At 41.8% G+C, this 24,940-nt stretch overlaps 2 protein-coding genes across 2 annotated transcripts in view; one reads left to right on the plus strand and one right to left on the minus strand.

The window, feature by feature from the left end:
* The window catches only part of LOC309676578 (pinopsin-like), a gene marked incomplete at both ends in the record, with an annotated part of 92,253 nt that extends 89,293 nt beyond the window's left edge, over positions 1 to 2,960 (plus strand). Inside the window, one exon of the mRNA XM_082489151.1 lies at positions 2,733 to 2,960. Coding sequence (XP_082345277.1) covers positions 2,733 to 2,960 — 228 coding nt within the window. The remainder of the gene's footprint in view (positions 1 to 2,732) is intronic.
* Positions 105 to 24,641, minus strand: ST6GAL2 (ST6 beta-galactoside alpha-2,6-sialyltransferase 2; the record flags this gene model as incomplete). The annotated part of the gene is made up of 5 exons (XM_082489137.1): positions 23,681 to 24,641; positions 18,584 to 18,681; positions 15,344 to 15,445; positions 14,051 to 14,225; positions 105 to 373 (listed from the first exon to the last, which is right to left on the minus strand). The coding sequence occupies exons 1-5, from the start codon at positions 24,624 to 24,626 to the stop codon at positions 105 to 107; spliced, it is 1,590 nt and encodes a 529-aa protein (XP_082345263.1). The 5' UTR covers positions 24,627 to 24,641.
* Between the last annotated feature and the right edge of the window lie 299 nt (positions 24,642 to 24,940).

A 24,940-nucleotide genomic window follows, 5' to 3' on the forward strand; every position in this document is an offset into this window, starting at 1 on the left:
GACTCAAGACTAGATTGGTCTAAGATACATTTTTCAAGTATTCTCTTCTTGTTTATAGTACAACAGTAGTACCTTATTGCACATTGTTTCTGAAGGACTCTATTCTACAAGCGTGGGAAATTATTTCGTTCGGGGCACTTGACAGCTTTGAACCCTGGCAAAATGACTTTCCCTTTCCGATACAGATCATCCTGCAAACCTTTGTTCATCCTCTGCACCAACAGCTTCTCGTAGAGCAGTGGGTGGTAGGCCCCTAAGGTACAAGCTGCATCGTAGTAGAGTTCATGGTAGTGACATAGGTCGGTCTGTCGGACCGAAGGGATGTATTCATACACGTGCACTTCATTACACATGGACATCATGATGAGGATACCTGGAGCAGAAAGTGAAAACAAAAGTGAACCCCGGATTTCACCTTTCTCGCAGAATTTTCCCTGCAGTCATCCAATCTGTTTTTCTTTCCTGCTCTCCTTTGCTGTTGCACACCCTAAGTATTAGTTCTGTAAAATCATCAAGTGGAGTAATAGTTCCTTTTATTAGAGCAGCTTTCACTTGTTCCTAATACATAAAGTCTCTGATCCTTGTAGAATCAGTGGGGTAGGACAACAATCATAAGAAAAGAGTAAAAAGCCTATAAAGGGCTTGTATACCACCATCAGCCTCCTTGAGTGGGAAGACTACTCTCTCCCACCTCCCCCCATTTACCCTATCCTGTCCACAAAACATCCCACACAAGAATTAGGAATGTAATGCAGCTGCATCCTTATTTTTTTGAGTCAACTTTTCTTGTTTTTCTTGTACGTTATCAGTTCTTGAAGCTATTTAGCAAGGCAGACCAGGTCTTTACATTCACTTGCAGAATATAGAACACGCACACACACAGAGCAGTTGTCTGGTGTTTTCAAGGAGCTCTTTGTGGTACTTCTACCACTTCCACAGCTAAACTCTGACCTGCCATGTACAGGAGATATTAAAAAAAAAATAATCCAGGTATGCCCATTCTATCCTCCTCTCTGCTTTTGGATGTCTGTGTCTTGCAAATATTTATATACATACTAATCTTCAAGGCTACAAAGAATCTGACTGATTTCCCTTTCCTTTTTTGTATACCATGGCAAGGGCAAACAAGAATAGAAAGATGAGCCAGTATCACCCATGCTTCTTCCCTTGACAACTTTTGAATGGTTCATACCGATCGTTGGCAATATAAGAGTATCAATGTACTCCTTGAAACATCTCCACCTTATTACAATGTTGGTCTTTCTTATTCTGGAGTTGAACCAATTCCACTTTTTCCATCTACTTGCTTCTCTCTAGGCAGGAAGACAAGACCAAGAAGGCAGCCTAAATATGTGCAGAAGGGCATATGAAGAAACATCAGCCAGGTAGTGGTGGCACAAAAGCCACACAGTCGGGCAATTTTGTGAAGAGCCTCATGAAGAGAGGCCAAGGAAGATGAATTCCTTATTAGAGCAGTGCTGTCATGAGGAAAAGCCCCCCACCACCTCCTGCTCAGCAAGGAGGAATCCACAAAATGCCAACCCATTTTTTCCTGCCACACGTCAACGGCAATCATCAGCCCTGTCACTAGCAGTTAAGTAAGGCCAAATGGAAATTAATTTCCTGTTTAAAGCCCGGCCAAAGTTCACTTTGACCTTAGGTGCAGTCCTAAGATGCTGTTACACTCCTTATCCCATGCTCAAGATCAAAACTAGACAGATTCAAGAGGATGATAGGTGGGCTTCTGCAAACTTCATTTTCCTACGGCACAGTTGTAAATCGCTACTAACAGAAGGTCTTTATAGCTTTGAAACGAGAGAAATCTTACTGGTGCAGCTGCACATTTTCAAAGGGACTAATATCAGATATTGATCAACAGCACTGTCTAAACTGCAATACTTTCACATCAATCACAGCTTCTGGGAGCCTCTTCTGTTTCACATAACCGTGTGAAACGAAAAAGACGAAGTAAGCCTTGGACACCTTTTTTTTCGTAAGATTTCACTTAAAAAGAAATATACATAGAAAATGTATTGAAGCACTTGTTGCACTACTAGTATCTCTATCCATTGAATATGACGGTCAACTCTCAGAGGAGACAGCTGTACAATTCTGCTCACTGCATTTACAAATGAGAACTGATGTAATTTTGGGTTCTTTTCCTGTACAATGGCTTTGGAATCATAAAGCATCAAAGGTGTTTTGGGTAGATCTCACAAGTGAAATGAATTATTTTGGTTCGTTAATTAAGCAAAGCCATTTTCTGAAGTTTAGTTTGCAGTTTGGGAACACGGAGATTTCAATGGCTTGCTAATGAAAAGAACCTTATGTTCTCCCTGCTGTGTATCATTAGATTATCAAAATGATTTTTTCTCTGCCTGATGTGTGAAGTAACTGAAAACCAATTACTTCTGTGATTAAATCTTCTTTTATCATAAATGAAAAGGTTCTGAAAATGTTTAAGATTGTTCTACAGCTTTACGCTCTACTGAGTCTATCGTCTTAGAGAAGCTAAGCATATCAATTTCAAAGGAAAAGTCCACAAATTGAAGTGAACTTTAGCCTTAAGCAGCAAGAAACTGATTCACAGAGAAAAAATATACAATCCCTATTTGAGCAAAAAGTACAAGCTTAATAAACTATGTTTCCTTGCCTCCAAGCTGTTACCGAGATGCTCGGAATTGTAGCCTGCCTAGCAACTATGTCTAGAATTGTTTGTTTTGTTGTTTCAGTTTTACAAATGCTTTCGTCAGCTTTTCCACTGCCAACCTCCTTCCTCCACTGATGGAGAGCCCACCTGCCACTCCAAGGTAACCGTTATCCAGCTGAATCAGAGGACGGACGGTGGAAACGTGTGCAATAACGCACCACGTCCAGAAAAAGACATTAAAATGACTTCTCTCCTGCGCCCAGAGCCAAGCCTGGAACCGGTTTCAAAAGCTGTACCACCAATGTCTTAGGAAAATTGGCTCTGACGGAAGTGCAAGCCTTAACCAGAGCGTGTTTCATTTCACTGCCACATTACCCAGCTAACCTTAAAATTAATAAAGGAAGTTGCCATTTGTGGGATAGGAAAACTGTCAAGAGCAAAAATTGGGTATCTTATAATTTTCTTAGTAACAGTAAAGGTGGCCGCAGCGCTGCAGGTGTGGTTCAATAATGACAAAGTTTTAAGCAATATCATTGACTTTCCTGTAAATTAGTTAATGGAGCACTTAGAAGTGGTAGCGTTTTAGTTCTTGGTGATCTCTGGATCAATGTCCTCCAGAATCAATCTAAAAGGCACGCTGGGCTATCTAATTTAGCTCCTTTTCTGCCTTGTTCCATCCAGTCCATGTCTTGGGATTTCAGATCAGATTGCTCATAAATAACCATAATTTCTGACAGCCCACTCAAGTTTTTGCTCATGCTGGACAACGATGTTTTGAGGGAGGAAAGACAGTAACTCAACAGGGTAGTTTCTGAGTGGTAAAAGCTAATTTACAGCACATCTTTGTGTTGAAGTCCAGGGTCAACAAACTGAAAGATGAGCTAGGACAACGAGTAGAGATTAGGACATAGAGAGCTGTCCCTGGGCTACAGAGCCTTATCTGTCCTGGTGGAAATGGGAGCACTCCTGAGACTTCCAGAACTGATGCACATTTCAGATGCCTAAACCCTACTCTGGGGAAAAACGGTGGTCAGTGCCAGACCTCTAACACCACAGATCCTCAGCCAAAGAGACCAATGGTGCAGTACAACCAGCACTCCCATCCCAACCACTTAGGGGCGAGATCCCAAGGCACGCAGTATTATACACTCAGTCTACATGAACCTGAGGAGGTAGGTCCCTCCACTTAGCTGTCACAGACCCCAAACTCTCCCTTGGAATGATCTGCTCCTGCTGTTGCGTTCAAAAACAGAAGGTGGGATAGCACTATATTAAAGATGGAAAGGAGGGAAGGAAAAAAAGGAAAAAAAACCCAACCAACTCTTTTTTGAAAAGAAGCTGTTTTCTTTGTGTGAATAGAGTCCTCAATAAATTGGGAATAAATGGGTTCAGTTCTGCCCTGTGCCTTAGAGGATGTGAACTCCCCTCCACAAGGGACAGCCCTAGTGTTGTAGAGACGTTACTGAAAAGTTAACAAAAAACATCTTTAAAAGAACAGCAGCAGTTTAAACTGTGAGGACATTTACACCAGTCTGTGTGCTAGGATATATTCAGCTTTTATTCTCTTTACTTTCTAATGCTATGTCTGGCTTGTTTTCCTTAAGTCCTTAAAACAGGGCTGCCAACAGAGCTCCCCGGGCTACAGGTCTCACATTCCAGCCTATGTTTTTTAGTACCACTCTAACTCAGTTTCTCTCTTTGCTTGGTGTTAACAACATTGCAGTGAGTTACTGACACCCGTATCCAGCAGGTATAAGTGTGCCAAGCTGTCTATATTTTCACCTACCTCACAACTCAGTTTCCCCATCTTCCCGTCTCTCCCCAAGTTACCTTCAGCGACCTTATGATTTTTTTTTTGAAATTTTTAATAGCTTTTTGGCACTTACATGATCCACAAAATGTTTTTAAAATTACATTTGAACTTTTCTGTTTTGGATGCAATCACAAAGACAAAGAAGAGGTATGCACGTGACTGCTTGCTGACTTGACCTTCCTTCTGTTAACATGTTTTGCTTGCCAGTCCGCTCTGCGAAATTCTACCTCGCTTCCCATTTGTTATATTTACACATCTCTTTCTGTATTATCGCTTCATAGGTTTCTCTTCTGTGGCTGAATCTCTTCACATTTTCTCCCATACGTATTAACCTGGAGTTTCCAAGTTTACTTCCTTTCCGCATATTGCCCACAGAGTACATGCCTATCTACTTATTTCTTTTGGCCATGTGCTTTTCACATCGCTGCCCAATTCAGTATCATCTGCAAGTTTGTTTCATATCCGAGCATTCCTCTGCGATCATCAGCATCAGTATGAATGAAAACCAAATTGTTTGACAGCCTGAAGGGCGAAGAATTTCCATATGCTACACGTCAATATCTGTCTTTGCTCACATTCCTTAAGTTAGTTTTCAGTCAGTGCACAATTGGTACATATAAAATGGCATAGACTGGCTTACACATGACCTAAAGAGACATTGCTGAGCATGCTGTGATAGTCATTGTCCCAACACCTTACACTGTGGACAGAGTTAATCTCACCGAGATGTTCACGCCCATCTCTGACCCAGCTGGTCCAAAGCACTCTTTATAGACAATGCAGGAGACAGGCACCATTCATCTGAGTTACTTTTGGTTCTCTGCTTTAGGGTGGGATGAATTGTTCCCTGTAAGTGCTGTTCCTCTCCAGTGGCTAGGCAGAAACTGAAAATAAGAGTCTGGCTCTTGCTGTCAAGCACCTTCTCCTCCACTCTCCTACGTCAGAAGCTTTTGGAGCTTCGTGAAAAATAATGTAATTGGCTTTTCCAGGAGCATTGTGAGAAGAAAGGAACACAAGGTGTGATTCTTCTGACCAGATGTGCCCACTGGTGCAGTTACCCACACCTCAGATAGGTATCACAGGCTCCTTTGCTGTCAGTAGAAGAAAGCAGGCATTTTAGGAAGCAGTGCATGTCTACTAATCCCAGAGCAGACACTTAAAAATGGATCACACAAGTCATGCCCCAGAAGTTCCTGTTCCTTTCCGTTAACAGTAGGGGAAGCCTGAGTGGCAGCACGGATACCAGGAGTTCTAACAGAATGGGATGAAAATTTCACATGTAGAAAGGAGCATAGGTGCCATAGACATATTTAAGAGGTGCCTATTTTTTTCTCTAGTAAGTCTGAGGCTGATTAACACAAATAGAGACCTGCACCGGGGACATCTAAAGCTAGGTGGCATGAGTCCTGCTCTCTGACTGACCTAGCCACGGACCACAACCAAAAGTCAATTTTATGTGCAAGGATTAAGATGAGAGGAGGCGGCTATTTTTTACACTCATAAGGATTAAGGTATGGGAATAGGAGTGAAAGCAGAGTATTACAAAGTATTTAGGGAAGGTCTGAGGACATGCACAACTTAAGAAAAAGTAAGACCTGAAAGGGAAAGCCTACAGGCTATCATCTATAGCACACAAACGTCAAAAAAGGTGAAGCAGTCCTTAGAATGAATGTCATTAGAGAAGTCCATGGGGCACAACACAAAGTCTGCTTTTCATCAGTGGGTGCGAAGAAAGCTCAGTAAAAACTAGATTAACTAGATTAATTGGATTAATCTACTAGTAGCAGTATTATTATCATGCCTAGGGGACTTGGTCAAGAAACTGTTAAGGTCCAGTACAAACCAGCAGAAATATTGCCAGTCTGAGTGATGATGTTGCCATGAGATCTGTGGAGGGGTCTGGAGGGAACTGCGTGGGCAGCCCTGAGTCCCCTCAGAGCAGGGACAACTTTGAAGTTTGATCGGGTTGCTTCGGGTCCTGTCCAGCCCAGTACTGAGTATCTCCAAGGATGGAAATGGAGCTGTTGAATCTTTTCAGAAGTTTGCTGAAGCATGCAAAAATAATATTGTAGGCATGATTCTGAAACCAGCAAGCAGGTACGAAAATGATCATCAGACCCAGTCTCTGCCAGATCTGATGCTTAAGCTTTAAAACTTTTAGATCTTAGACATCCAATCTAAATTTCATAGTAAGGAAAAAGTCAGGGTATCTGTGATGATTTTAGCTTTGGCAAACATGATTGGTGCAACCATACATTCAAAATCACAAGTGAAGATATTTCTGTATAGGCCGCTCATCTAATTCTAGTACCCGTGATGGATTTTCTGGATTCTCATTTGGATTACAACTGTGAAAATGGAAAAATGCAAAATAATTCTGCCTGTGTGGAGAGAAGTTGTTTTTTATGGTAGACTATTCAAAGGTGTGCTTTCTGAACACTTTATAGTTGACTGTCAATGTTCCTAAATATTGCATTGGACAAAAAAAAAGGATTGTGAACATAGAATATTATTTTAGAAAATATTTTAAAATATATTATCCCAAAGAAATGATGTGGCTGTCAGAGAAACAGTCAACCTGCAAGTTTGTTATAACAGTACAATATTAGCTGCTTATAAAGTATTATGTATTTAAAAATATTATATATCAGCATTTTAAAATCCTTAGAAAGATGTGTTACTTTTTCTTCCTATTTGGCAGATATCTATGGTGTCAGAAAGCGTTGGGTATGGTTTAAATTCGGTCCAACTGGCACAAATAAACTCCTGTACTTTTACAAACTGTGCTGAAAACATTTAAACCAGACTTAAATTAAAATTAAATTCCTTGCATGGATGGTTTATACAAATGAACATATACTACGGATTCTAATAAAAAGGAGAAAATGATTTTCAATTTGTTCTTGGCAATTTTAATAACTCAAGAGGTTTTGAATTTCCACCATGCATCTTTTGTACAGTCGAATTTGGCTTTGTGGTTAGCACACTAATTTAAAATTAATATTCTCTAGTTTACAAGTAAGTAAAATATAGTTTAATATACCTGAATACAACAGATGCTGTATGAAAGCATCTAGAATAAGTGTAATTCAAACATTCAGCAAGAACTCAGCATCATTTTAACAAAAGGTAAGAGATGCTGAAAACATTTAAATACACATAATCTGATAATTATACTCATGTCTCGTTTCACACCCACCACAAATTTAGTTACAGAAAAGAATTTAGCTAGACACACTAGTTAAGTTTATGTTTTATTATCTGTGCACTTGAAAGCATTACAAATAAACATAAAGCATTTAGAATGTATAGTTTTCTATATGTTACGCTACTTCTACAGTCTCTCTTGATTGGATTTCAGGTACCACAGGAAAATCTGTCACTCCTTGAGACTGGGCCAAATGTGCCTAAGTTATTCTTTGGAACATAACAGTACAGTAGCTCTGGCTTTTTAAAATACTGTGTTTCTAAAAAAGGGTTCTTTTACCTCTTTTTAGTACATGAACTATGACAAATACTGACCACAAGAAAACCAAATATTTATTAAGCAATTTAATTGTTACCAAATGGCCCTGTGCCTAAGCTTAATAAATTGTGCAATACTTGTCATCTTTGATGTATAAATACTTGCATTATATAGTAGACCTAGAAAATGACATTTATCACTTAATGCTGAATGCAAAAACCCGTACATTAATCACAATAATAATAATATAATATATTCTGTAATATGAGCATAGACTGGAAAATGCTGACCAGTAATATCATATAATTTTAAATGTATTATTCAAATTTACACTAGAATAGTAAAGATTTGTTTATGTGATTTGGGGTGCTGTCAAGAAGAGAGTTTGCTCTTTTACCTCTCTATTTCAGGAAGCAGGAGATGCTCAGATTTCAGAGTGCTTTTTATTAGAATAAGACAAATTTAAAGCTTATGTATTTGGTGGTATTATTTATTTGTGTGATAATACTTGAACAAAATTGAGCTGGAAAGAGTAAGCACTATTCTGTTCCTTCACCAACTGCTGGCAAACAGCTGAGTAAGTAACAGTAATAAAGGCAACTCTTAGTATGTCGAATTGTTTCTTTCCGTTCATGCAAGTGTATTTTTTCTAAGCAGAGCTGGAGATCAGCTGCATTCTTCTATTCAACATGCTCTCTGAAGCCATTTTAAATTTAAGTTCTTAGTCATACAATGATCTGCCAATGTTGCAGTGTAATGATAGTCTTGCTTGTACTGTTGTCTCGATGCATGCAAATGAAGATTAAAATAATGTTATCAACTATTAATGACGCATAACTGTTAAATCTGTAATGTCAACTGTAAAGCCTCAAACAAGCCTTTCCTTCTCCCAACAATAAAGTAATCCGGGCTTACTTATCATTCTGCCTTCAGTGGTTCATGTGTTACGCTAAAAGCTACAACATATAGCAAAGACTACCACCTACACAGACAACCTAAAATGTAAAGAACTACACAGACTAGGTTTTGATTTGGGAGTAATAAAAAAAAAAAAAAGAGCTTTCAACTAGCTTTTTAAAAAGACGAAAGCCACTGGATATATAAGGGTATATAAATGTGAATTTCAAGTAAAAACCACCTCAGAAGAGGTAAGCCAGCAAAGTGCACTGATGGACTACGGTAAGTAGAAATGCATGGCAAATCCAGTTAGTAAACAAGGGACAGGAGAAAAATCTTCACAGAAAAGCCTGTATATAATCTAGACATTATTAAAAAGCCCCCAAATTTTCTGAATGCTAATGTACCATCCCATCTGCTGCACACAGAATGCTGCTCTTGAGAAACTTAAGGAATCAGTTTTAGTCTTCATCTTCAGGTGACAAAAATGTAAGGTTAGAACTAGGTTGTCTACATAGGCTACCAGGGAGGGCGGGTATAGGAACAGTTTTCTTAAAGCAGAATGGTAAAAATAAGACTGCCGATTTATACACCATCAGCCTCAATTAAAAACTGAGTTTTGGTATGTTCAGAAAGAGGGGAGAAAGACTGAGTTCCTATTTCACGGTGAAAAACATATTAATGGGAAGTAAACAGGTAACACTTATTTCTGCTGCCAAAAGATAGTGCAAATCCTTCCCTAATAACAGTGGCATTTTCTCAACTGTCAGTTTAGGATTTGCCAGTAGAATCCAAATCCAAGATTTGGTGGTTGGATGCTCACATTTCTTCTGAGAAAAATGGAGTAGATCAAAGTCCAAGACAAGATGTAAACATATCAATACTTGTTTAACAAACCCAATTTTCAGGCAAATGTGAACCAACCAACAAATTTAACTGCAAAAAGCCACCAGGGCAATTGCTTCATGCTAATGCAAGATGGTGAGAATACGGTGCAGAGTTTTGTTCAAAAGCTTGAAGGTGGCAGCTGCAAAAATGATGCAAAAATATGCAAGAATGGGTTCTCAAAGGTCATCTAAGGATTCGATTAGGGAGACAAAAAGTAAATCATTTATAATGAGGAGTGACATTAGCTAAGGTATCACATACCACATAAGGCAAAGTTACAAGCCAGGGAATGTCCACATCGGTGTCTCAGAAAACAACCAAAAAAAAGACTCCTACATTAAAATAAAAGGTTTGTTATGCCCTGGCGAACCTTTCCCCACAAAAAAAAAAAAAACCCAATCTGTGTTTTCTTGGTCATTAGTAATAGCCTTTGAGATGGATCCACTAGAAAATACCACAATAAAGGATGATTTGTCTGTGCCAAGTTAATCCTTCCTTGACATGGCATACCTCCAGAAGTACCACCTAACAAATGGGATGTAATTTGACAGGCCTACTTTCAACAGTGTCTTGAACTTACACCTATCACTAGGTTGGGTAGAAAACAATGTACAAGTAATGACAGATTTAGCGGAAAAGACTGCAATCAGATGTGGGTCTGTGTGTAGCGTTGTTACGGTGCAGCCTGACACCGGGGATGGATGGGCTGCTGTGAGCTGACACCCTGTTTAGAAAAAAAACAAAGTCAGGAACATCTACCGGTTAGAACCTGATGGAGAGGAGTGGAGGAGTGGTTCTTGGAAGAAGCTGATCTGTGTTGGGTAGTATTTTAGACCTCCGTAGTGTGTGTGTGTTATATGTTACCATTTCAGACGTGGCAGGATGCAGTGACATATTTAAAAGGCTTAAAACACTAAGTGAACATACACAAAATGTGGTATTACTAACGCATTCTAGACTTGCGCCTTAGTTTTTATGCAACCTGTAGAGCACAACGAATCCTGCTCTGTGCCACATTTCTCTACCTCTCCTCTCCTCTCCTCTCCTCTCCTCTCCTCTCCTCTCCTCTCCTCTCCTCTCCTCTCCTCTCCTCTCCTCTCCTCTCCTCTCCTCTCCTCTCCTCTCCTCTCCTCTCCTCTCCTCTCCTCTCCTCTCCTCTCCTCTCCTCTCCTCCTGGGACACACGCTATGCTTCCCTCACCCCAACCACCAGCTATTGCACTGCTATTGCCTCTACCCAGCAACATGCTGGTGCAGAGCTAATGTAGATGGGGTTTTGGGGAACCAGTGGCTCCAGGAGGGAGATATGCCAAGATAGGGCATTCCACACCCAAACAGAAGCACAAAATTCTTCTTCCTAGCTCCCATTCGGTGGAGAAACCAGGGAAAAAAAGATCCTACCTCTCCCAAAGTCACAGCATGCAAGAGACTACCTCTTCCCCACAAATGACCCGCTGGCCCCTTTTCCAGGAGACTTAATAATATTGTGACTTTAATTTAAGTACTTTAATATGCCTATTAACAATGTTAAAAGATTCCCCTGACATCAGTCACTGCTGAAGGACGGTGACTCAGTGCTGCAGAAGAACACCGTGAGAACACATTCCACCAAGCATCCTCCCTTTAGGAACTCAGTTTCTTATAAATAGCGCTAAACCGCAGAAATATATACAATTGTCAGGTGAAACACCGAATTACTGAAAAAACAGTCTAAGACCACCCTAAAACATTCCTGAAAGGAAATACTCTGATATTTCCATGTTTTAGTTTATACCTTTGTCCAATTCTGTAAACTGGGGCTAAAGAGGGTTAAAAAGCTTGAAACAAAAGTGCTTCACTTGATCCAGAACCATTTTTTTTTACCTTCTCCATGTTACTGGCAGCAACAGCGATGTGAGGAACTGCTGCTCTTCCTCCACAAGTAAGTGCAGCTCTCAGTGGGCTGTCTGACTTTCTACCTGTGTAAATATGGACGTACCAGGTCCTTGTGCAGAGTCTGTATCGTTCTAATTGCAGAGCACTGCACACAGACTTACAGTAAGTTACGCTAATAAAGTTATTAGAATCACTACGGTCCATGCCATAAAAAGCTTAGATTTGGGGATGGAGGTCCCTCTGCCTATGAAAATTTATACCCTCTACTTAACAACAGCCCATCTTCCTTCATATAGCTGTTTTGAGCACAATGGTATCAGCAGCGTGACCATTTAATAAACCATTTTCCCATATCTTCTTGAAATTAAGACAATCATATTTTTATGATGGTCATCATTTACCCATTCTTTCTACTAATTTTATAGGAAGCAATTCTGTAGATTTTATAAGAATCAGCTCAACATTCAGGATCCGCCTTTCATACAGGTGCACTCAGTTGTGTCTGCCAGCTTCAGTTCCAACTGGATATTTGCTGCATGAGTTACTGAGAGATACCTGATCTGAAGACCAACATGACTTTTTAGATTTCTGCCAAGCTGTATTGTATTTTTTGTGCTTTATCTTGCTCTTTATGTCCACCTTTTACAATACGCAGTGTGTCACTGTGTGGGACGCTGTGTTGCGTCCCAGTTTATATTACGTTACATGTGCAACGCATAGACAACCGTTCAATAAGGTTACTAAAATAGGAAGCCTCTGCCTATTAAAATATTTAAAAAGCATCTATACGAACAGTAGCTAGTTATCAAATGAGGTGGATATCACTCCCAATAAGCTTGTCTTACTGCCTTGTTTTCTTAAAGCTAAGAATAGCATTACCAAAATGTCTAAGCATCTCCTTTGGAAAAGAACAATATAAATGAAATTCCCAGTAGAGGTGAAGGAGCCAAATTTGCATCTGTACACACAGAGTATATTTATCTGTACAGCTTTTGTTGTTAATGTTTTTGCTTTTTTAATGATTGATTCTTTCAAAGCATTTTCTGCTTGAAGGATATTTTTCGTCAGGAACATTAGATTGGGGGTTGAAGATTACTGTTCTATTCTTACAGTGAAATTAACTCCATTTCTTCAAAGAAAGCTTTTGAAGTGTTTCTTATATATGGTGGAAGTACAGATTGACAGCACAATGATCCTCTTCACTATTCTTATGATCAGCAGCTGTTAACCTATTTTTATCAACAACTTCATTACCCCAAGAAACGCTTTTGCAAAATGTGAATGCTGCTGGTGAGATCATTCCACACGAGCAGACTTCTCCTTATGAATTTTTACAAGCAGGTTCCAAAAATCTCACTTCAAGAAGTAACCAGCTGCCAAGCCATCCTCCTCCAACACACAGAGCCACCTCTTCTTTCCACTTACGTTCCAGGTAAGCACAACCCACAACCCCACAGATGGGCATCTCCCAGACACCTTTATGTCACCCCCCTGGGAGCCTCAGCACCCTCCCTAAGGCCTTTGGTGGGCTCCACAAGCTCACGGGATGCCACTACTGTATACAGTGCCCGGAATAAGTGCTCAGAACTGGCTTTCCCATGTCAGATGCAATCTCGGGTATCTGCACTTTCAGATTCGGATAGAAAGAATGGTAAGAACATTTTCTGCCTGCAGCAAATACACAGACCAATATCACGACGTCAAAGAGGAAAGGATGGAGTTTCCAAAGTAGGAGATGGTATTTGGAGCTCTATTGTCCTCTGTGCCTCCAGAAGCATAAGCAAGGAAGACCCTGCCTTGCTACTTGGACTACTTGCATGCTTTAGACATTCGCGATCAGGACCTGCTATGAATGAGGTAAGCCGTCACGTTGTATGAACTGTGGGCACAGTGCAAAATTTTCCCCAAGAAATACTAAGGGACGACCAAAAAATACAGTGAAACTCTATTCTTTCAAGTGTCCGAAGAAGGGGGGTGCTTTGGGCACCTTCAGACTGAGCACTGAAAGCCGTGACAGGGCATAGGAAACCCCATTCCTTGACCTGTGTAGGGAATACAGCTTGGCCTATCAGACTGCATCAGCAATTTCACCCTCTCTGTATGACCTGCCATACACTTTCACTTGTATGATGCACCTCTGCTTTATGATGCCAACAAAGAACTTCAGAATCGAGTAGGTTCTCAATAGATAAATTAATATGGAATAATACAAATTTCTCACAGATGGATGCACGTTTTATAAATCTGGTATGTGTACTGTGGATGTGAAGGGCAAGAAAGCAGAACATTAAATTCACCCAACTATTTCATGGTTCTCATACTGTGTGTTTTAGCTAGTCATTGTTTCTGGATAGAGCACCAAGAACAAATAGTACGTGTACATGGACTTGAGCTTCGTGCAATGTACACATTTACAATTTTTAATATTTTTTTTTAATCTAACAGGTCTTTGATACACCTACCAATAAAACCTGAAGAAGGAGGGTTGGGCTGTATCTTCTCTTTAGTGTTCTCCTGAATGATGTCCCAGAGCTGCCATATAAACTTTGGATGCAGAATGTAAAAAGGCTGGTTTGGATTCCTCCTGCGATGCTGTACGTAGGGAGTGAATAGATTGTAGTCTGGCTTCTTGTACCACTGTGAGGAAAAAAGGAAGAGTTTTTATAATCTTACAGTATCCAATGTGTTTCAAACACTGCATGCAAACTAATGTAAACTAATTTCATGCAGGTTCCTCAGAACAGAAGCAAAGGTAGCAAAGCAGCCTGCACTGGTGGATGCTTGTCCTAGAAAGCCAGTCCTCGCTCTGGGTTACTCTGCTTCCTTTCTTCACGCAGAGACTCCCAACCAGCAATTCACTGCAGTGGAATGGGCCAACCCCACCTCCTACTCACAGGCCCACCTTAAACAAGGGGTTCGAAGAGCCTTGACACAAAACCCGGGCGAGGGGATTGAACCTTCTTCTGAAAGTGTCCCTGTCCCCACTGGCGGCAGCAGCAGCACGTGAAGCAGCCTGACGGCAGCCTGCGTAGGAGACAGGCAGCCTCTGGCATCTGTTGCTAAGGGAGTTCAGCAGATGAAGGTTTGCTTTCTACTTTGCAGCCTGCTCAGCTCCGAGCTCCCCTTGCCAAGAGCCATCAGATCAACTGGTCCACTGGAGCTGCAGCACCAGCCAAAGCAGAGACTCCCCCAGTGACAACCAGATGGACGTCTGCTGCTTTCAGCGAGGGGGCGGACGGAGGGGCACAGATGGCTGTGGGGGAGTGGACACAAAAGGAAGACTGGTGGGGAGGAGGCCTGAGAAATAGGGAAGGCGCCAAGAGAGATTTTCATTAGGGTGTTGTATTTTGTCTGGGCAGGCAGAGGGGAAGTAGGGAAAAAATGGATGCAATTCTTCACCTTTCCTGATAAAACCTCCTTTTGAAATCTAGCAACATTCCCTCCTTGGCAAGCACATAGAAAACTCACTGTTATGTGAAAATAGCAACATTTGATCAAAAAATCCCCATCATCCATCTATCCTAGCATCTCAGAGCAGTCTGTTCCAGTGCAAGTGCTGGCTACTAAAAAGCTTTTGCCCGATAAACCAATTTAGACCAATTTATGCAGAAATAGCATTCCCCACTCCTTAGATGAACACAGACTTTGGGGTTCATTGTGACAAGTGAGAACCGGGAGACTGAAGCACTAAATACATTCATTTTCTCCAGTGCTTTCAGACTGGTTGGGAAGAAAAGACCAAGCAGACACCTTACCACGTTCAGATTTGCAGAGTAGGGGGCAGGATCCCAGGCTACTAAGATAACATCTTTGTACAAGGAGCTGTCGACAAAGTGATGGTTTGGGTTGGTGAGAATCTGCAAACACACATGCAAAGAATTGCATAATTGTTAAAGTCAAGCAGGACCCAGAAAAATGGCAAAATCCTTCTCTGAAATGAACAGTCCTCCCCACGCTGCTGTTTGTTCTGCTTTAATCCTGGTGGATTTTAGGCAACTTGTTTTGTTAAAATAATATATATAAAAAAAGAGCTTAGCTGTAAACAGCACTCGTGACAGTCTGAAGTAGCAGTATGCTGAATTACTACTCTCCATCTGTGAGGGATGTGATGGGACCACTTGAGATGCTGCGTAATTGTATATCAACATTACTGTGTATTCTGGAGCCTGCAAACGAAAGCTACAGTATTTCAGTCTGCAGGATACTCTTATTGGACACAGAGCAGCTTACTTTGAAGGGCTACAGACCCCAAGGATAATGTCTTCCCCTCTGTTTTGATTGCTTTCTCGTTTCAACAGCAAGACAGTCTCGTTTCAAGTAACTCCAAAAAGGCGAATTAGACCATGACTGTAAAGGCTGGTATACCTAGAAAAATAATTCCAGGACCAGGCATATGATAGGGCTATTTTTGAAGTAACTGTCACATTGCTCTGATCTACTGCTCTCATAATACTCCCTCCCACATCTCCTGGTACTCTGCCTGACCTCCCGCCCCACTCAAGTTTCCTTTTCACTCCTGCGGGCTTATCCCTTCCCAGAGTCTCCATGCCTAACCAGATCTCTCTGATCCCTGGTGGATCCAATCTCAGGCAGGACTGAGCCGAATTATTTCAGCATTGGTTCAAACAGCAGGAATTTGGCTCCAGCTGTTAAACTAATCAACATTCCAGACAAATAAATTCATACTAATTTTCATTTCCCTTTAGGTTCCAATGAGCCATATTTGATTATGCATATTTTTCTTCAGAAAAATATTGTTGCCATAGCAATATTCTTCCTACCATAAACTTTGAGCTTAATGACTTTCCATCAGCCTTCTACAACAAGAACAGAATTAGTCGTGCTGCCATCAGCATCCCTAGCTCCATTTCTCCGAGCAGTTTTCGCCTGAGAACGTAAACTCCTTTTTTGAGAGCACAGAGTAAACAGACCAAAAGGTCAAGCTTTTAAAAGCTTGGTTCTACAGTTAACACACAAAGGAGCTCTTACTTGCTTTTCAGTAAGCAAGAGTCCTTTGGAGGTGTTGTCCACACAAATTTCGCTCTTGGTGAGCCTGCATTCATATGTATGAGATGAGTTTCTTGTGGAATACCAATATCTGTTGTGACTGCAATGGCTTCCTTCACATCCTTTGGGTTTCACAGCAGAGAACATGAGGGAAGAAGAGGGCCACAGCAGCCTTTTCATCAACTGAATGCAGGAATTTCCAACAGCGAGGAGGGAAGGAGGGTCAGTAAACCTGTATGGGTAACCCATCTTCAGTACTGGTAGAGAAAGCAACTTCTATCAAGTGGGCTGCGCAGATTTCTCTTCCAGGGAGGGGAAGGCCAGTTTCTCAGCAGGTGGCCAGAGCACCACGGGTGGCTTCTGACCTCTTTGAAGGGGCAAAAAGGTGGTGAAAATACATTTGTGAGGACACTGCGTGAGCTAACCTGGCCTGAATTTTAGCCATGTCCTGTGTTTTCTTGAGAGGCCTTGTGAAGAACAATAGAGGACCATGGGACCCTCCATTACCACCCTGGCAGGAGTGTACTGCTGCAGCTCTGGGAGCCAGGAGGACCCCAGCCTGCTGCGAGGAGCAGAGAGCAACTAATTTACCCATTTAGTCTCTCTGAATTTGCTGGGGAGCTAACAAACCTCAGATAAGTCCCTGGAGGCATTTCTCTCTTCTCCTACAGGGAGCCTAGTGGGACTAGTCAACTAAATAAAGTTTCTAAATCCTCCTCCTTGCCCAGCACAGAAGTTCGGGCATGATCAGCAACCAGGATGTTCGGGCTAACAGTAAAACAAAGAACAGTCAAAAAAAAAAGAAAAAAAGGAAAAAAAAAAGAGAAAAGAAGTAAAATAAGTGACATTAACATCAATGCTCTCTGACACCTTGATTTCAGCACTAAATCCAGAGTAAGATATTTCTGCTTTCTTCCTCTGATTAAAAGAAAGGGGGCATATTTGACCCAGATCACTTCAAAGATCTAGTCTGTCCTACCGCATCACGAAGAGCTACAAAATGAGTGTGAAAGGAATGACAGTGAAGAGTCTTCTCTGCAGTGGCAAAGAACATGAACTTATACACACAGAGAACACACCCACCAAGGATGGACTTTGCATGGGCTGTCACTCAAAGAAGAGGAATTAAAAATGAATTCATAAGAATAAAATTTTTGCTGTCATTCAGCAAGAATCAGTATGTACAGAGCATGCTACTTGGCCAATCATACTCCTGCTGTTGACTAATTAAACTCACCATTTCATAATGGTCAACGTGTCATAAAATTTCACAGTAATTCTGTTGTTGCTTTTTGGCTGCATTTCGTAAAGAGGAAAGAGGCTTGGTTTGCCCAATACCAGAGTTTAGGTTTTTTTTCAAAATTGAAAAACTACTCTTAACCATAAGGTGTCACTATAGCTCAATGCACAATTATTTGTTGACACCCATATGCAGAAAATCCCATTTTCTGTTTCCATTCAGATGAAGACTCACCTTAAGTGTACTATCCAGTGTACACTAAAGTTTTTCACTAGCTCATTCCAAATTTTTCAAGAACGATGACTTGCCTAAAGTTACATATTAAGCCCACTCAGTTTCCATTTCTTTTGCCTTCCAGCGAGGAAATAATTGGGGAACTGGAGAATATGAGAAAAGAGCTTTGGCATCCCCACAGCCTGGACTTTGGGAAGACCCCGGAGGTAGTGTGGTGAAGGTCTTCTGTGCTGACAGCTCTGGCATCCTGCAGAGCCTTTACAGGTGTAGGACACATGAGGAGCTTTACAAACCAATTCTTTGAAACAAAGGATATCAAGTAACTACTGCAGTCACTCTTCACTGACAGCAGTGTGAACATCCCTGTAAGGAAGAACTTTTACCTGCTCTACCTCATGACTGCTGAATCACTAGCTGTTTCCCAGATTACCCAACACTTTCTCAGAAGTTATTAATTTAATATCGTGTTGTAGAGAAGTGACATTGACTTGAATTCACAAAAGGAAGATCTTACCTGGGAGTTAATGATCCGCATGGTTGTTTTATTTCCAACATCTTTTTCATAGCCACGTGTTGGAGCAGAATTAAATCTCAGAACGGCATCATGAGAATCTAGGGGCATAAATGAGGAGGTAAATTGTTTTTCTTAGTAATACAGAACAGTAAAATAAAACAAATTATCTCAACTAATGTATAACTTACACATTTCTCCTAATCTTGATATTCTAAGGATAATAAACATTCTACTGTGCACAAACAAAAAATCCTCTTGCATCTGCCATTTGTTATTAACATTATTAAAATCCGCCGGAAAAAAGTTCAGCATTATCTATTCATTAGCTTGCAATACTTAAATATTTCTCTTAATTGGATAGACTTAGTGTGGGAAGGTTATTAGTACACCCAGTGCACACAATTGCTCGCTATTTCTATTGCAAAATTTACAAAGAATTACCCCATGCAAAAGCATGTTAATTGCAAGAATATCTAATTGCACATTTGAATGAATTACAATGCTTAACTATAAGCTTGTGCTTCACAGTATTTTATAATACCTGAAAATCTCAGACTACTCCAAACCTATTAGTCATACTGTGTACTTATTCTCAAGGTCAGTACAAGTCTTAAAGAGTCTCTGTAGGGAAGACTGCCCACAAACCTGCTCACACTCAGAAACCTGAGGAACCCTTGGTAGCAAAGATCTAACAGAGCTAAACTGCCAAAGTTTCCCCACGAGCTGTTGACCTCAGAGTCATGCAGAATGGAAAGCAGCTATAGGTCAAGTATGGGTCAAGGGCAGACACTATGTGCAAGCTTCCGCTGGATAAAAGATAACCACCCTCCCAGTGCTTCTTTTAAGGGGATGTCAAAGCCCAAAAGATGCAAGTGAGAATAAAACATTATATCCAGTGTCCAGAAACAGAGTCTGTCAATAGCGCCCTATTTGGTATACTTTTGTCCCTTCTATTGATGGAAGCAGAGAATATGATCAGGCCAAAAAGGGCATCTAAGGCCTTAACCCATAGGTAGTTTATACAGCTGTTTATCTCTAGTCACTAGTGGCTGTCCGTAGCTCAAAAATGGAGGAGGCAGAAGTTTCCAACGATAAACAACATGCTTCAATGGAGTTCAGGCCTGATCCTATCAAATTGGGATCTTCCGCCCTTTCACACTTTTACTCCACACTTGTACTCCAGACAAGAAAATGTGTGACACGACGCCGGCAGTTCAATCTCAGCCATACTTGCTTGCTTGAACACGCTGTGTCTGAAAAGACAGATTTTTGCCAAATGTCTAGCGAGCCTAACTCCTCAGAAGCTAAGGAGTGGAGGCTTCTTCTATGTCCCTGTGCAGGGACAACCCTAGTCTCAACACCTAGCCTTCCTCAGCCTAAAACATAAGCATCTTGATTGCATAGGAGCTAGAGGACATGAAGTCAAGAGAAGCTGCAGGTACCCCACATTTTTGGAGAAGGAAAAGAAAATCAAAGGTCCTTTATACTTGAAACCCAGTTATGAATTTAAGAACATAAATTTGGATCTGCATTTGACAACATTTTGACAATCTGTTGACTGAGAACTGGGAATCGGGTTGGGAAACGGGAATTGTATGGTTCATAACTTCAGAGACAGTGCAGCATTTCCAATGTTGTTCACGCTGGTTCTTCATATCAAGAGTAAACACCTTTTCTTCACCATAAAATATATGATCAGAACACAGACTAACACTGATAACAGCTGGTTTTAAGTCAACTGATTAAGTATTTGGAGACAACAATTTCACAGATATACAAAGTTTGGATTTTGATCCCAGATCCCTTCTTGATGATGCCAAAATAATTTGGCTTCCCATTAAACAGCATGATCACGATGGGAGTATTTGCTGCACTTGCACACTATTTCCATACCTAGTTTCATTCAAAACCAATCAGAATAGTGGGAGGGAGTAGGGCAAAAGGCAGAACAGAAATTAACATTTCTGTCTGCGTTTCTAATAGGAGCACAGAAGAGGGAGCTAAAGGCCTGTGAAGAGAAAGGTCCTTTGCTGTTGCTCTCAAGCCTTTTTTTTCTTTCGGGAGGATAAATAGTAAAAGCCTTTTGCCTGCAGCAACTTCATCAACCGAGGCCGTACAGCCCATTGCCCAAAACCCAGAACTCATGCATGGGGTGTTTTTCCCCAGTCCCCAATGATGCTGACTTTGCCGTGCCTCAGCGGGCACGGAGGAGCTCAGCACGGGTGCCAGGCTGCCTCCATAGAGCAGCACCACCAGCCCCACAAGGTGCCTCCAAACCGGCAGGTTTGCTTGCATTTTCAACTGAGAGCTGGTAGACTTGGTGCCCACTTTGGGAGAGGACAGTCTTCTCCTAGAGCAGTGCACGCACAGGGAAAAAGAGTATCTTGAACAGTCTGATCTTTCTCTTCCCAGTCAGACTCTTCTCACTTTTTCCAAGGACTAGAAGGGAGGTGGAAAGGTATGGCCAAGAGCTCAGCTGTCACACATACTGTCTGGCCTCTGCAGGGGAAGCATAACTTCTTCCCCATGGGAATAAAAATATAAACAGTGGGAAACACTGCCATGATATCTCCAGTATATCAGCACTTTCCAGGAGCTGCACTGTCCGCTAAGACCCATAGGTTTGCACCAGGCCCTTCTGGGATGGCTGCAAGCAGTCAGTTGGCCACCCACAGTTCTGGGCCAAATTCTCTGCTCACTCACAACTACCTGACCATGGCCTGGAATACACTTCGAAAAAGTCTTCCGTGATTCCTGCTGCCCCACACACTTTCCTGTACAACCGGTAGGAGGAGATCCGAAACTTCAGTGCAGGACTTGCCAAACAGCACCTCCTCCCTTTAGGTAACATCAGATGACAATTTCTCAATTAAATCAAAAACTCTTCCTTGGAGAACAGCATGAGCTTTTTGTGCCCAGAGTGTTCCCAAGAGAATGGGTACATACAGGACCATCCGGGCCCCGGGAACCATGTCAAGCACTAAAGTCCACAGCTGGGCTGCACCTGAGTGTGCAAATATGCCGTGATGCACACTGTAATATATAAATATATAAGTATGTCACAGTGTGCTATGGATTCTCCAGTACAGCACTAATCTGTATCAGCGTATATTGGGTATAGAATCATAGAATCATAGAATCATAGGGTTGGAAGGGACCTCTGGAGATCATCTAGTCCAACCCCCCTGCCAGAGCAGGGACACCTTAGAGCAGGTTGCACAGGAACGCGTCCAGGCGCGTTTTGAATGTCTCCAAAGATGGCGACTCCACCACCTCCCTGGGCAGCCTGTTCCAGTGCTCTGCCACCCTCAAGGTAAACAAGTTCCTCCTCATGTTTAGGTGGAACTTCCTATACTCAAGTTTGTGCCTGTTACCTCTTGTCCTGTCACTGGGCACCACCAAAAAGAGCCTGGCCCCATCCTCCTGGCACCCACCCTTTAAGTATTTATAAGCATGGATCAGGTCCCCCCTCAACCGTCTTTTTTCCAGACTAAAGAGACCCAATTCCCTCAGTCTTTCTTCATAAGAGAGGTGTTCCAGTCCCCTAATCATCTTGGTAGCCCTATGCTGCACCCTCTCCAGCAGTTCCCTGTCCTTCTTGAGCTGGGGATCCCAGAACTGGACACAGTACTCCAGGTGCGGCCTCACCAAGGCAGAGTAGAGGGGGAGGATGACCTCCCTCGACCTGCTGGCCACGCTATTCTTGATGCACCCCAGGATGCCATTGGCCTTCTTGGCCACAAGGGCACATTGCTGGCTCATGGTCATCCCTCCCAGGTCTCTTTCTACAGAGCTGGTATACCCCAGGTATACTGGGGTACATTGACAGAAGATGATTTTATTTCAGTCAAGGATAACATGTTGGAGAAGGGAGCAATCGTTAAGCTAGTTCACTGATTTCTAAATCAGTGGGGCTTCCTGTGAAATTGGGGGTTACCCTGGTGTGATTTTAGCTGCAGGCTGGCCGGACACCCATGCTGTGCTGGAAGCCTACTAGAGCAGTCTGATAATGATAACAGCTCTAATATACCCCCGAGATTTAAAGGAAACCCATCTGTGTCAAAGAGATGATACAGTGTGATGAAGCAGGTGTTGGGATGTAAAGTCCTGGAAGATGGGAGGATTAATGAGTGCACATCAAAAGGTTTTTATAAAGAGCTGAAGGAGATAACTCTTCTTGCTCCAGAAGCAAATTTGAGATATACATTTCATCCTTCTTTCAGAGTTCTTAATATACTGCACATGTACTACTAAAATGAAGAACTACTGAGATGTTAACATGAGTAGTAATACTTATTAAAAAAAAAAACAAAAAAAAAAAACAAAACACCACGAAAAAACTGACCTGGATTAGTTATATGGCTCCACAATCCTTATCTGAATAACTACCACAAAACTCCCACCTTAAAGTGGGGAATTCTGTGTGACATTGACATCTCAGAACATCTGTAACCTCACGACTCAGTTCAGCGATGGAAAAATCAATGGGAGGAGATACTTCCACTCATTTAAATTCACTCTTGGAAAAGAGGTCAGGGAACTTGACTGCAGCACATGAGGCTGACAGGGGTCTGAATTCCATATGTCTGTGAACTCAAAACATGCAAGAGATGAAGAGGATGCTCTACTGCTACTTGCCATGGAGACAAAGTTCAGTCTGGCACAGCGACACCAAAAGCAGTTTCTCTCTGAGCCACTGCAAAATAGACAGGTACAACACAGCTTTGCAGAATAAAACCTGAATGTGGCTCTAATCTGCTGAAGAAATAAACACATGTTGCAGCAAAATGTCAAATATGGCAGATCTGATGAAACCAGTGCCTCCTTTATACTACAAGCTGTAACACGATAAGAAGGCATAATTGTTTTCCTTAAATCAAATTATGACTTCAGGCCTGATACTCCTTTCAGTTACATTATCCTGAAAGGGAACAGCTTCACTGAAGTCTGTAAGCTCACACTCACATGACGCTGGTGAGAGAGAACAACCAGGCTTTACAGACTTATGCTTGACAAGAATGAACCTTTTGAAAGACAAACACGAATACACACGTGTACATATACGCGCAGGTGAACAGACGTACGTACGTCACCCACCTATTTCATCCCCCAGAGAGGAGTTCAGTATTGCACCAGCAGACATAACTACGGCACAGCTCCCAAAACCATGTGTATACAATTTGCCCAGTGGAATTTGGGGAACGTGCTTTTCCCATCCAAGAGTGGAGAAGGGAGCCTCCTTGCCATCTATTGTTTTCACATTCACCCTTTCTTTCAGCTCGCAGAATAGCTGGTCTCCTGTCAACTTGGAGTTTCGCTTCCCCTTGAACCGCACCCCATGCTTATTGGTGCTCAAATAATCTTTCATCGCCTTCTGCAGTCGAGGGTTTAGCATCTTGGAAGAGACGTCCCCTTTCCAAAGCTTGTAAAGAAAGGATTTCGACATTGTGGGATATAGCCCATCCCAGTCATCAGATTCATCAAGCAGCTGGCTTCTCCTGTGCTTTGTGCTCCTCCTCCTTATTCTTCTCTGATGGCTCCAGTTGTTCTGTAAAATATTTACTTTTGGATTATCCTCATCAGCTGAGATGAATTTTGCTATCTCTTGTAGGTGGTTGTGTGGCCGAGGCTGACCAGCAGCAAATAAATAATCGTCATTGCCTTGGTAGAAAGCACTTTTTGATTTTCTTCCTATCTGGGATGGAAAAAACTCATCTTCATTCCTAAAGGCATCTTCCAAATCAGTCCATTTCTTAATACTTCCAGTCCCCGATTTAAATGTCCCTAAGAGATCTTCATTAAGAAGTACCTCGTTCCCATCGATGGTTTCAGAGAATGATGGATCATGTATGGCTCCCATGATGACTCTCTGCTTGCCCTGAAGGGGCAGAAGCCTCTTAGTTTCAATGTAAGAAAAGGAACTGGGAACTGGTTCAGCAGTGTTGCTATCTGTAAAATAGATGAATATCACCAGAAAAAGCAGACCCCATGCAAAGATCCCAAACAGCATGAGTTGTTTCCATTGCTTCAAGTTAGGTTTCATGGCAATGCCTTTACCAGCTCCTCTGTGCCTTGAAGTATCGGTGAAGGAAAATGAAACCTGGAAAGAACATCAAATATTAATCAAGAATGGTTCTAAAAATAGACAAAATTCAGAAATACCTTAAAACACTTTGATAGAAGGTGCAGAATTAATCTCTAAGCTGTAGCACGGAGGATTCAGAAGCAGAAACAAACTCCAGAGCCTGCAGACACTGTAGGAGTGACACGCTTTGGCTGTAACCACACAGTGACAGCTGCTAGCTACAAAAGAAGCTGGTGGCCAGTTTCTACAGTAACACTGGATCCTGCCTTCAG

The sequence above is a fragment of the Vanellus vanellus genome, assembly GCF_965231255.1.
Source record: "Vanellus vanellus genome assembly, chromosome: 1".
Lineage (NCBI taxonomy): Eukaryota > Metazoa > Chordata > Aves > Charadriiformes > Charadriidae > Vanellus > Vanellus vanellus.